Raw genomic sequence first — 12346 nt, 5'->3', positions numbered from 1 at the left:
ACTCGCCAAATCAAAAACCAAGTAGGCTTTTGATGCAGATAAACTCTATTATTACAATAATAATATTTGCCCACTAGTTAGAAATACACAATATACGTTTAATTCTTACGCCATTCACCTCTAAATTCTCGGAAGATCAATCGAAAACATATACGGTACTACTCTCAAACATCAACATCATCGTGCCAGCTTACAATTATTGTTGTATTAATATTAAAAAATGACTATTATTATTAAATACATATCCATATAAGTAAGTCATTGTTGTAAGTCATTCTTAATGCCAATCATGTCTTTAGGGACTAAATAATATTGAAATTTATCTAAAACTAAGATAGGATAAGAGCTGAGTTGCTTCCAATACAGCCTACTAGCTTGCATATTTTCTGCTATTAAAATTAAGAAAAGAAATTTATAACGAAATACATATCCGTATACATATGAATATGTTGTTGTTCTAAGTCATTTTTAATTTGTGCGAGTCATTCTTAAATTAGTAAATTTAGAGATCATTCATTAAGCCGGTCATTCATATATTATAAGTCATTGTTTATGCATTTATAAATGCTTCTAGATTCCTTGTTTGGTTCCTTTATATATGATTGTAAGCATGCATCTCAGTGCATTCATCTAAGTGCAGCAGGGTAAGATAAGAAAAACAGAGAGTGTGAAAGATGGCAACTGAGGGTCCAAAATTGACAGCAATGGCAAGTTTATTTATTAGTGTTTTATGCATCAAATGCATGCATGCACTAGTGCTCATTTTTCTACTCATAATCTTTAATATATATAAATACATTATTTGCAGACAGGTACTGATGGCGATGTTAGTTTTGGGAATATTGCTCGTAAAGATTTTATGTTGTACCCCAGAAATCTATCCATCGCATGGAGCGGGACGAAGCAGTACTGGACATGGACTTGGATCAAGTCTGATAGGTGCTTTACAAATTTTCTAGCATATAAATTATAATTTATAATTCCATTAATTTTCAGTACTGTAATCAATTATATATATATAAGAATGTCTGAAATACTCATGGAATTTACCTTAATTTGTGATTTAGGGAAAATATTTTGGTAGAAGTGCCTCGACTAGTGAAGGTGTGGTGGCTTGAGGCAACCGGGAGTTTTGATATGAGTGAGCTCATAGAAGGTACTAAGTACAGCGTCGTGTTCAAGGTGATGAAAAAGGATCCATCTGACGGTTGGAAGATCCCTGTGAACCTCACCCTCAACTTACCAAACGAGATGCCATCCTCCACCACGGCTAGCCTCGATGAAATGCCGGTAGACATTTGGGCCGATCTTCACGTCGGTGACTTTGTTGCATTTGGAGCAGGCTTAATTAACTTCTCAATGCGCGAGACCACAAATACCAATCCCAAGAGCGGACTCATTATCAAAGGGGTGCAAATCAGGCCAATATAGATGCACCATCGCTACTATGAATTATTTGAATTACCCACGTCACCCTTGATGATATTAAAATAAAGTGGCGTGCTTTTGTATGCTCTGTGTGTTTAAATATGACACCTTATGTGTGTAGTACTTTGTGTTGGTTATGTGTCAATAAAATCCTTCAATGTTTTCCATCAAATTGCATTATTGATGATTAATTGTGTAGTATTTCCTACCTATCTATGCCACTTGTTGCAATATCTTTAACAAATTGGGAGGGCTAGCCACAAATATAGCATGTGATGAAACATCTAGGCTATCATATTTATTATCTATTTATCGAGCACAATAAGAAAGAAACTAGAAAATGATTACAGAATAGAGTTGCAATATGTGGAAAATAAGGTGGCTAGTTTAGATAAATTTAATTGTGCATATCTTATTTGATTTTGAGACCCTATTTTGTTACTTATAAGTTAGCTCTTATGGCTTGTATCTTAGGTATGATATGATTATAAATTGAATTGTCTTCCTTAATTTTTTTATCTCTCTTTAACTTTCTTTATGTCTTCTTGTTATGATCGGACCACATCGGTTAAGTCAAGTCAAGTCGAGTCGAGTCAAATTAGTTGGTTAGCTTTATCTTATTGTTTTGAATTTCAAATAAATTAGATAATCCTCATGTAGATCTAATTCGCTAGAAATATCTATTTCTATAAATAGGAGTGGACATATATTGATAATGATTATTGAACGAATCTGAATTTAGCAAAGTTAATATTTCGTCCTTATCTTTTATCGTAGCCGTTAGATTGCATTTATCTTTCTAAGAATAGATCGTAGCAATAGAAGCATTCCGATCTTCCAAACTCTAGCCATCTTCTTCCACTAGTAGCCGTCCTATCTTACAACCTTTCACCACTACCCTTGGCCATCTGCCACCCTCCGACGACCAACATCAGTTAATTATCGTTTTACCCTATTTGACCACTCGCCACTATTTAATTAATAACTTTTCATCCAGACATCGGATTCTTGTGAAATTAGATCCATTAGAACCTAAACTTATGAGGCCACCTTTCTATAAATTTTCATAATTTTCTTACTTCCAGATTAGTCCAAATCAGGTTCGTAACATTGGTAGCAGAGTCGACACTCCTTGGAAAATGATTACCATGCAATCCAAGATGAATGAGGAAGGAGTGACCATAGAGGACGAAGAACTCATGTCCATTCCATAGAGGATCACTAGTAGTAATTGTCGACGATGAGCCCCAACGTGGGCAAAAGAATTTTTAAAGTATTTTTGGCTGAATCAAATGAGAGCTTCGAAATGATTGAAAAGGATCCAAGACTTGAAGGCCATTCTCCTAGCCTAGCACGGCCAACCCATGCCGCTTACATCGCCAGCACCGTCGGCCACAGCAGAAATAGGCCAACCACGGCCATCAACTTTAAATCATGAGGGAGGTGTAAGACCAACCGCACCTAGGACTTGGCCTCTATTTATGCTAACAACTGCTAAAAGACTGCCAACGACAATGATTATTGCTATAACAAACCCATGGTTGGTTGCCACGGATCCGACGCTCCCACGACCACTGGCGACCATGACTGGCTTCCTTGGGCACACTATCGGCCAGTGGTGGCTGCCGCAGCTGTCGAGGATCATCAAGTGGCCGAACCTGACAGCCACAATCGCAGGAGGCTACCCCTACGTCAAGTGGCTCCGCTGTTGCTTCCTATCATCGCTGCTCCCTTGTAGTGGGGCCATGAGTCCCTTCCATATTATCAGAGGCTAATGGACTCGCTGGCGATGTGCCATGGCCACCATTGTACCAGCTCGAGTTTAGCTTTCCACTACTGCTCGCCGTCATTCCATCGCCGCAAGGACAAGTCATGGGCCGATTGCTAGTGACCTACGACTGAACCTAGCCACCGCCGCCGCCCCTCATGTAACTTGTTGTTATGGATCGTGCATCCATTCCTGACCAAGCTTGGATGTAGGAAAGTAGTCCGTGCAATCGAAGAAGAATATTCTCAAAATATTATCCCATAGTTAAAAAATTACGAAACTAGTGATGATCGTTCCGTATCTTCTTGATCTACATTTTTAACATTCACGCCCTTTATAGATTCTTGTTGCACCTGTGACTATTCGTCTTTCGCGTTTGACCCTCTCTAGAGTGAGCTGAACTGCCTCTGATTTGGGCTTGGGTAATTCTGTTGCAACTTGCTCAATTGCACCAACTCTACTCTAAAGCTAGATATATGGAAGACTAGGTGAACTCGGGACGACTTGGGTAAGTCCAGCTTATATGCAACTGTTCCCACCTTCTCTAAAGTTTAAAATGGACCAAAGAAGTAATGTGTTAGCTTTTGGTTCTAAATGGCTCATATTGAGATTTGCCGATATGGTTGGGGTTGAACATAGACCTTCTTTCCTGATGTTTGCAACCATACACTTGCTTCATTCGATTCTGTGTTGCTGCTAGGTGAAGCTTGAGCCGCTTGAGTACTTCATCTCGTTCCACTAGCAGCTCATCTATGTCGGTATGGTTAGGTGAGCTCGGTCGGTCATAAGATCACAATGTTGGGGGCACGCATCCATAGACAACCTCGAAGGGGGTCATCCAAGTAGTGGTGTGGTGAGCCGTGTTGTATGAGTACTCCGCCCAGGGTAGGTAAGCTAGTCATCTCTTCGGTTGCTCCTCGGTGAAGCATCGCAAATATTGCTAAGGTAGCGATTAACGACTTCGGATTGCCCGTCGGTTTGCTAAGCTATAGACCTAACCCAATTAGTTTCTTAATTTTCTAATTATGAAAAAATATCTCGTCGATTTGCGAATGGTACACTACTCTCATTTTTAGTTTAGTACCTTGCTGGGTGAAGTACTCTTGCCAAAAGCAACTCATTAAAATTAGACCACAGTCTGAAACTATTGACGTCGGCATTCCATGTAGCTGAGCTATTTTCTTCGCAAAAATTTTGCTACCTTCTTTACAATGTACATGTATGCTATAGCTGAAAAGTGTGCACTCTTCATTAACTGGTCGACCACCACTATTATCACTATATATCCTCTAACCTAGGAAAGTCCTTCAATGAAGTGCATCGCCCTATCTTTCAAAATTTGCTCTAGAAAGGGTAGGGGTTATAGTAGCCTCGTTGGTTTCTTCAAGTCCGCCTTGGCGTGTTCACAAATTTCACATACTTGAACATAGGACAACACTTCTTTTCTCACTCCTACCCAGACATAATCTTGTGTTAACACTTCTTTTCTCACTCCTACCCAGACACAAATTTCACATGCTTGAACATAGGACAACACTTCTTTTCTCACTCCTACCCAGACACAATTTTGTGTTAACCTCTTATAGGTTCTAAAGGTTCCCTCATGCCCCGCTTGATACGACTTGGTCGGATTGGATCCACTCGTAGCATTGGGTTCAATGGGATGAGTCTATTTATCTAATTTGTGATACAACTAGAGCTAGATTAAGTTGTATGGAAAGAAATAAATTTGCTTTAGAAAATAAGGCCTTTTACTGGGGGAGCATTTGAATGCCAGGGACTTGCGTTCGAACGCACCATTCGAACACCTACACGGGTTCACGAAGACAAAAAAAAAGAATTTGTGCGTTCAAATGCGATCAAGCACGTTCGAATGCGTTGCGACAAGAACGCTTTTGTTTCTAGGGATTTATTCATGTTGTTTGGGTTAGAAGGATACCCTCTAAGTACCGTGGAGTGTACTCTAGTTGGGTCATGTTATGACTGAATCTTCTTTCTTTCCATCTCTCTTCGTCTCTCTTCATCTCTCTTCCTCCTCATGCCCTAATCTCACAGTGACCCCTAGCCAACATTAGTTAGATCCTTCCCCTTGTCTGTCGCTGTCCTACTTCTTATAGGAGCGATCCTCTTCTTCCCCCTTGTCCGATCTCTTCTTTGATCGCAAGTATCCCTATCTCTACATTCATCCCATTTTCATTCTTTCCATCACCATTAAAGAACTTCCTTCAATCCTAGTACCCAACCTAAACCTTTCTTTAGCCCAGTTCGTAACAACTGGTATTAGAGCCAACAATCCTTGGACCATCATGGCTACAGCAAGATCGAAGGCAGCAAAGCAAACAAGGCGATCATCTCAAACATCAAAGCAAGTCATGGAGATGGACCACATGACTCCGTCAAGATCGCCATCTCCACCGAGCTCGCAAGGTTGGACAGAAGGCCCTCCCGATCTCTTGCAAATCTTAGCGTTCATGGCACAAACAATGTTGGATATCAAAGTGACCCTTGTGGACATGAACCAAAGTCGTCCAGGGCATACACCTAATCATTCCAACCGTGGGGAGGGTAATCAAGGCGACACCCTACCTAGAAACAACAAGGAAGAGCTTGCCAGGGTTGCGTCTTTTGTTGCTCCAACATTGGTTGCTGCCCAACCAAATTGTTGACCACCTCCTCGTGATCAACACCCTCGACCAAAGGAACATCCACTGCAGCAAGATCGGGTCCGGCAAAGACCAATCTTGCCGGCACCATGGCCACTAGGCGCTGGTCCACAAGGCTGATGCGCAGATCTTCCACTGAAGTGTCAGAGGGATTTCATGATACCAAATCTTGAACGAGACCCTTGGGAAGAGTGGGAGTACCCTTATCAACCAAGAGCCCAGCCACATGAATGGCAGCACTGAGAACATGAGAACGAATGCAATCCGGTGCTACGACCCTGAACTGTTTGAGTTTAGTTTTCTAAATTTAGCGGAGGCAATCCGTTGGATTGGATCTATTGAGTTGACCAATTCTTCACCTATCAAGGGACACCTGATTTCCAAAAGGTGATTTTGGCCTCATTCCACATTGAAGACATAGAAATGAGTTGGTTTCAAGTAGCACACCACGCACGCGCCTTCAATACTTGGGAGGAGTTTTCTGATGCACATTGTATGCATTTTAGACTCTCCATCTATGAAGACTTCCAAGCCACCTTGGCAAAGCTAACCCAAAAGACCTCTGTAAGAGCCTATTAATAGGAGTTTAAAAGAATTAGCAATCGAGTCCAGGGGTGGTCGGACTCTGCTCTCAAAAACACCTTTGTATTCGGGCTTTATTGTGATATCCAAGTGAAAGTCAAGGCGACTGATCCTACTACCGTGTTGGAAGCCTTCTCAGCAGCTCGAATGATGGAAGAGAAGATATAGGAATTAAAGGTGACACACTAACCAGCGTGGACCATTAACGACTTGCGGTCCAACCCTAGATCGCCAATCTCGAGTGTGGCACGTTCAGGGTGAGTTCGGCCAAGCCCTAATTAGCCACCCCCACAAAAGATAGCCCTTGACTCTAGGGGATAGCCGTGGATTATGGGCAAACGCGTCACACTAGCAAAGATTGAAGATTGGCTCTTGAACGACCTATGCTTTTATTGTGATTAGCACTTCATACTAGGGCACAAATGCACCAAACATCCCATTTTCATCATGCTCATGGAGGAGGCATTCGAGGATGCTCCCACAAAAGATCTAGAAGGGAAGCAAGAGGAGGAAGGTGGCCTAGCCGAAGAGGATAGCCCACTTGTTGTCCAAGTCGAGTTCTCCCTTCATATTTGTGAGCAAGTCCTTTGTGCACCTTGCGAAAGAACTTGAGCGATGCCGGTTGAAGCTTGACTAGCACCAAATCGCCTTTCTTAAAGTCTCGCGACCTTCTATTCTTGTCCGTCCACTTCTTTATCTTTTGTGCTACCTTTTCAAGATAGGCTTTGGCAATCTCTGCATTCCGATGCCACTCTTTGGCAAGGTGATATGCAGTGTGGAAGGTTGTTGTCCCATGATAACTTCGAATAGGCTTTTAGTGGATGCAGAGCTCCGCTGCAAGTTGTACGAGAATTGGGCAACATCAAGTAGCTTGACCCAATCTCGCTGATTGACACTAACAAAGTGACACAAGTATTGCTCAAGAAGAGCATTTATTCTTCCAGTTTGGCCATCCGTTTGGAGATGAAGGCTTGTGGAGAAGAAGAGTTTTGACCCCAAGAGTTTGAACAACTCCGTCCAAAATTGACCCAAGAATCGAGGATCCCTATCATTGACGATGTTTTGTGGAACTCCCCAATACTTGGCCACGTGCCTTAGAAATAAATGAGCTGCTTCATCAGCGGTGCAGTGCAGCGAAGCCAATATGAAAGTCGCATACTTTGATAACCGATCCACCAAAACCAACACTGAGCCAATGTCCTCGACCTTTGGCAAGCTCGAAATGAAGTCCAAAGAGACACTTTCCCATGGCCGCTCAGGAACGGGGAGCGGTTCCAACAACCCACAAGGCTTCGCGTGCTCCACCTTGTCCTGTTGGCAAATGGGACAACTGCGCATGTACTCTTCGACAGCTTCCCCCATCTTTGGCCAATAATAGTCTCTTTCCACAAGAGCCAAGGTCTGATGTATGCAGGTCATAGCCAAGGTCTGATGTATGCCCGGATGACCTGCCCACAAGCTGTCATGACACTCCTTGAGCAGTTCTCTTCTCAAGTTGTTCGCCCGTGGCATGTACACGCGGTTTCCTTTTGTCATAATGAGTCCCTCCTGGACCCAAAATCATCGCGTCTTGCCTTTGTCTACAAGCTTCTTGAGGGTCTCTGCCATCGGATCACTTTGCATCCCCTCGCAAATCTTCTTTAGAAGCGACGCTTGCACTTGGCTTATACTCTCGTTCGCCACCACTTTGAGAGTAGCAAGTTCAGCCTTGCGGCTTAAGGCATCCACAACCTGATTTATTCGACCTGGTTTGTATTCCAAAACCATGTCAAATTCAACCAAGAAGTCTTGCCATCTTGCTTGCTTTGGAGAGAGCTTCTTTTGAGTTTGGAAATAACTCAAAACAACATTGTTGGTCTTCACCACAAAGTGAGACCCAAGGAGATAATGCCTCCAAACACAAAGGCAATGTACGACCGCCGTCATCTCCTTTTCATGCACCATATAACTCCTCTCCGTATCATTCAACTTGCAATTTTCATAGGCAATCGGATGTCCTTCTTGCACAAGAACTCCTCCGATGGCATAATCAGAAGCATCTGTGTGAACTTCAAATGGAAGGGAGTAGTTTGGCCACTGCAATACGGGTTCCTCCATCCGTGCTCCTCCAACTTGATCAAACAAGTTTGCAATGAGAGGGATTGGGTACTTGTTCTTGATCGTCGCAACATTTCGATCTCGTCATCGATGTGTTGCTGATACGCCTCCAAGCGATCCACCTTATCACCGAGAGTGTATATTTGAGCAACACTAGCACTCAGTTGCGAGATGTGTGCCTCCATGTCGTCAAGCCGCTCTCTGTTACTTCGATGCCTTTCAGAATTGCTCAGATGTGGTTCTGTAATCAGCACTGGCACTGTTGGTCCTTTGCCTAAATTTGCTATATTTGCCGCTTGACTTGTCTCTCCGCCTTACTTGTGGTGCCCCATTTCGCAAGGATGTTACTCTTGTCGACCCGCTCTGATACCACTTCTCACGGACTAAGTCTTTGAGATAGACAAAGATCGTGTGGCACTCAACTTTCAAGTAGCAAAGTTAAGTCAGCAATTCACTTCACAAGCGATGCACCTGTTTTAGATTGCGACAAAGCAAAGACAAGAAAAATATAATGTTTGGCAAACAAGTTTGCAATTCTCTATTGATTGGAAAAGAAGTTACAAAACATGCCAACGAGAAGAAATTTAAAGGGGCAGGATAGCCATCGAGGGAAAAATGAACACCATTGAACCAGTGGTACTTCGATTGCGAAGCTGGCTCACTTAATTCTTCTCGATAGTTCTCCTATACTACTAAGTATGAGCATCCCCAATTCTGCAACCCAGGGGGTTCAAAGGTCTTGTGGGGCGTTACGTTTTGAGAGTAAGCCCCATTTGGGTTTTGGCCCATGAGTTTTATAGGCATATGCGAGAAAAATCCCAAACTAGTGTTGCGACAACACTAATATTGCGATCCCAAGGTTGCTTTGCAAGGAGCTCTTAAAAGAAACCAAAAGACACTCAAAAATATACAAAAGATATGGGGTTGGCATCCCATTTACATACTCAAAAAGTGAAAAATACAATAGGACCGACATTGCAAACAAAACGGTCCTAATAGTGCGGTTCTCCCCTGAATAGCATTGTCAGGTTCGCTAAAGATCCTTGGTTCAGGTCTAAGCCTTTGTGCATGTTGATCACCTTCTCCAAATCCTCGAGCACGTCCATCACCATCTCCAAAGGGATCAACCTCATCCTCAAAGTGCCAATCCTCCTCATCGTTGAAGCGCACTAGTGCCGCACGCCTCTCGGGTTCCACCACCGTTGGTCTTGGGTTTTGTAATGGAGGTGGGGGATAATGTGTAGCCATAGATAAGAAGGGATCATTGGCACTCACATGACGCACCTGGACCTATGGAATATATGTTCGATAAGGTCCCACCGCTTGTCCTTCTTGAAGCTTCGATCGTCGTCGAGGAGATAACGAACTCAATCGATTCATGACATATTCCTTGATTTCATTGTGATCCTTTTACATGTTGTCAACTCTATGCAATAATATTTGAAACATGCCCCTAAGTTCATCCATATTCGAACCCATGGATCATAAATTGTTAAAAATTAATAAAACATATTATTATATTTATGAAAAAAACTAATTAAAGAAATTAAAAGATAGAAAAAAGGAGCCGTAGAAGAAGAAGATGATGAATAATAATAATAATAATAATAATAATAATAATAATAATAATAATAATAATAATAATAATAAGCATATGAAGTAGAAGATGAGTATGGGTCATTTCTTAATCTTGTATAGAATACTATCAATATTTAATGAGTCACTAAATGGCAGAAAGGACAAAGTTGTAATAAAAGTAAAAAAAAAAAACATCAAGTGTAAGAGATACCGAAAATGAGTCTGACTCGCCGAATCAAAAACCAAATAGGCTTTTGATGCAGATAAACTCTATTATTACAATAATAATATTTGCCCACTAGTTAGAAATACACAATATACGTTTAATTCTTACGGCATTCACCTCTAAATTCTCAGAAGATCAATCCAAAACATATACGGTACTACTCTCAAACATCAACATCATCGTGCCAGCTTACAATTATTGTTGTATTAATATTAAAAAATGACTATTATTATTAAATACATATCCATATAAGTAAGTCATTCTTAATGCCAATCATGTCTTTAGGGACTAAATAATATTGAAATTTATCTAAAACTAAGATAGGATAAGATCTGAGTTGCTTCCAATACAGCCTACTAGCTTGCATATTTTCTGCTATTAAAATTAAGAAAAGAAATTTATAATGAAATACATATCCGTATACATATGAATATGTTGTTGTTCTAAGTCATTTTTAATTTGTGCGAGTCATTCTTAAATTAGTAAATTTAGAGATCATTCATTAAGCCGTCATTCATATATTATAAGTCATTGTTTATGCATTTATAAATGCTTCTAGATTCCTTGTTTGATTCCTTTATATATGATTGTAAGCATGCATCTCAGTGCATTCATCTAAGTGCAGCAAGGTAAGATAAGAAAAACAGAGAGAGTGAAAGATGGCAACTGAGGGTCCAAAATTGACAGCAATGGCAAGTTTATTTATTAGTGTTTTATGCATCAAATGCATGCATGCACTAGTGCTCATTTTTCTACTCATAATCTTTAATATATATAAATACATTATTTGCAGACGGGTACTGATGGTGATGTTAGTTTTGGGAATATTGCTCGTAAAGATTTTATGTTGTACCCCAGAAATCTATCCATCGCATGGAGCGGGACGAAGCAGTACTGGACATGGACTTGGATCAAGTCTGATAGGTGCTTTACAAATTTTCTAGCATATAAATTATAATTTATAATTCCATTAATTTTCAGTACTGTAATCAATTATATATATATAAGAATGTCTGAAATACTCATGGAATTTACCTTAATTTGTGATTTAGGGAAAATATTTTGGTAGAAGTGCCTCGACTAGTGAAGGTGTGGTGGCTTGAGGCAACCGGGAGTTTTGATATGAGTGAGCTCATAGAAGGTACTAAGTACAGCGTCGTGTTCAAGGTGATGAAAAAGGATCCATCTGACGGTTGGAAGATCCCTGTGAACCTCACCCTCAACTTACCAAACGAGATGCCATCCTCCACCACGGCTAGCCTCGATGAAATGCCGGTAGACATTTGGGCCGATCTTCACGTCGGTGACTTTGTTGCATTTGGAGCAGGCTTAATTAACTTCTCAATGCGCGAGACCACAAATACCAATCCCAAGAGCGGACTCATTATCAAAGGGGTGCAAATCAAGCCAATATAGATGCACCATCGCTACTATGAATTATTTGAACTACCCATGTCACCCTTGATGATATTAAAATAAAGTGGCGTGCTTTTGTATGCTCTGTGTGTTTAAATATGACACCTTATGTGTGTCGTACTTTGTGTTGGTTATGTGTCAATAAAATCCTTCAATGTTTTCCATCAAATTGCATTATTGATGATTAATTGTGTAGTATTTCCTACCTATCTATGCCACTTGTTGCAATATCTTTAACAAATTGGGAGGGCTAGCCACAAATATAGCATGTGATGAAACATCTAGGCTATCATATTTATTACCTATTTATCGAGCACAATAAGAAAGAAACTAGAAAATGATTACAGAATAGAGTTGCAATATGTGGAAAATATGGTGGCTAGTTTAGATAAATTTAATTGTGCATATCTAATTTGATTTTGAGACCCTTTTTTGTTACTTATAAGTTAGCTCTTATGGCTTGTATCTTAGGTATGATATGATTATAAATTGAATTGTCTTCCTTAATTTTTTTATCTCTCTTTAACTTTCTTTATGTCTTCTTGTTATGATCGGACCACATCGGTTAAGTCAAGTCAAGTCGAGTCG

General features: G+C 40.8%; 2 protein-coding genes across 3 annotated transcripts; both read left to right on the top strand.

The window, feature by feature from the left end:
- Nucleotides 1-556: 556 nt before the first annotated feature.
- LOC140759432 (protein PHLOEM PROTEIN 2-LIKE A1-like) lies at nucleotides 557-1600 on the top strand. Of its 2 annotated transcripts, none has more exons than XM_073095998.1 (3): nucleotides 557-707; nucleotides 809-939; nucleotides 1068-1600. In XM_073095998.1, exons 1-3 carry the CDS (start codon nucleotides 675-677, stop codon nucleotides 1429-1431), a joined length of 528 nt encoding a protein of 175 aa, XP_072952099.1. In that variant the 5' UTR covers nucleotides 557-674; the 3' UTR covers nucleotides 1432-1600. The 2 variants fall into 2 exon arrangements, with proteins under 2 accessions (XP_072952099.1, XP_072952100.1); XM_073095999.1 differs by having other exon boundaries at nucleotides 610-711; nucleotides 813-939.
- Nucleotides 1601-10943: 9343 nt separating this feature from the next.
- Nucleotides 10944-11927, top strand: LOC140759441 (protein PHLOEM PROTEIN 2-LIKE A1-like). Its single transcript, XM_073096010.1, has 3 exons — nucleotides 10944-11034; nucleotides 11136-11266; nucleotides 11395-11927. Exons 1-3 carry the CDS (start codon nucleotides 11002-11004, stop codon nucleotides 11756-11758), a joined length of 528 nt encoding a protein of 175 aa, XP_072952111.1. The 5' UTR covers nucleotides 10944-11001; the 3' UTR covers nucleotides 11759-11927.
- The last annotated feature ends 419 nt before the right edge of the window (nucleotides 11928-12346 follow it).

The sequence above is a fragment of the Typha angustifolia genome, chromosome 4 (genome assembly GCF_048772165.1).
Source record: "Typha angustifolia cultivar Huaian chromosome 4, ASM4877216v1, whole genome shotgun sequence".
Classification (NCBI taxonomy): domain Eukaryota; kingdom Viridiplantae; phylum Streptophyta; class Magnoliopsida; order Poales; family Typhaceae; genus Typha; species Typha angustifolia.
This window is presented reverse-complemented; position numbering and strand designations above follow the sequence as displayed.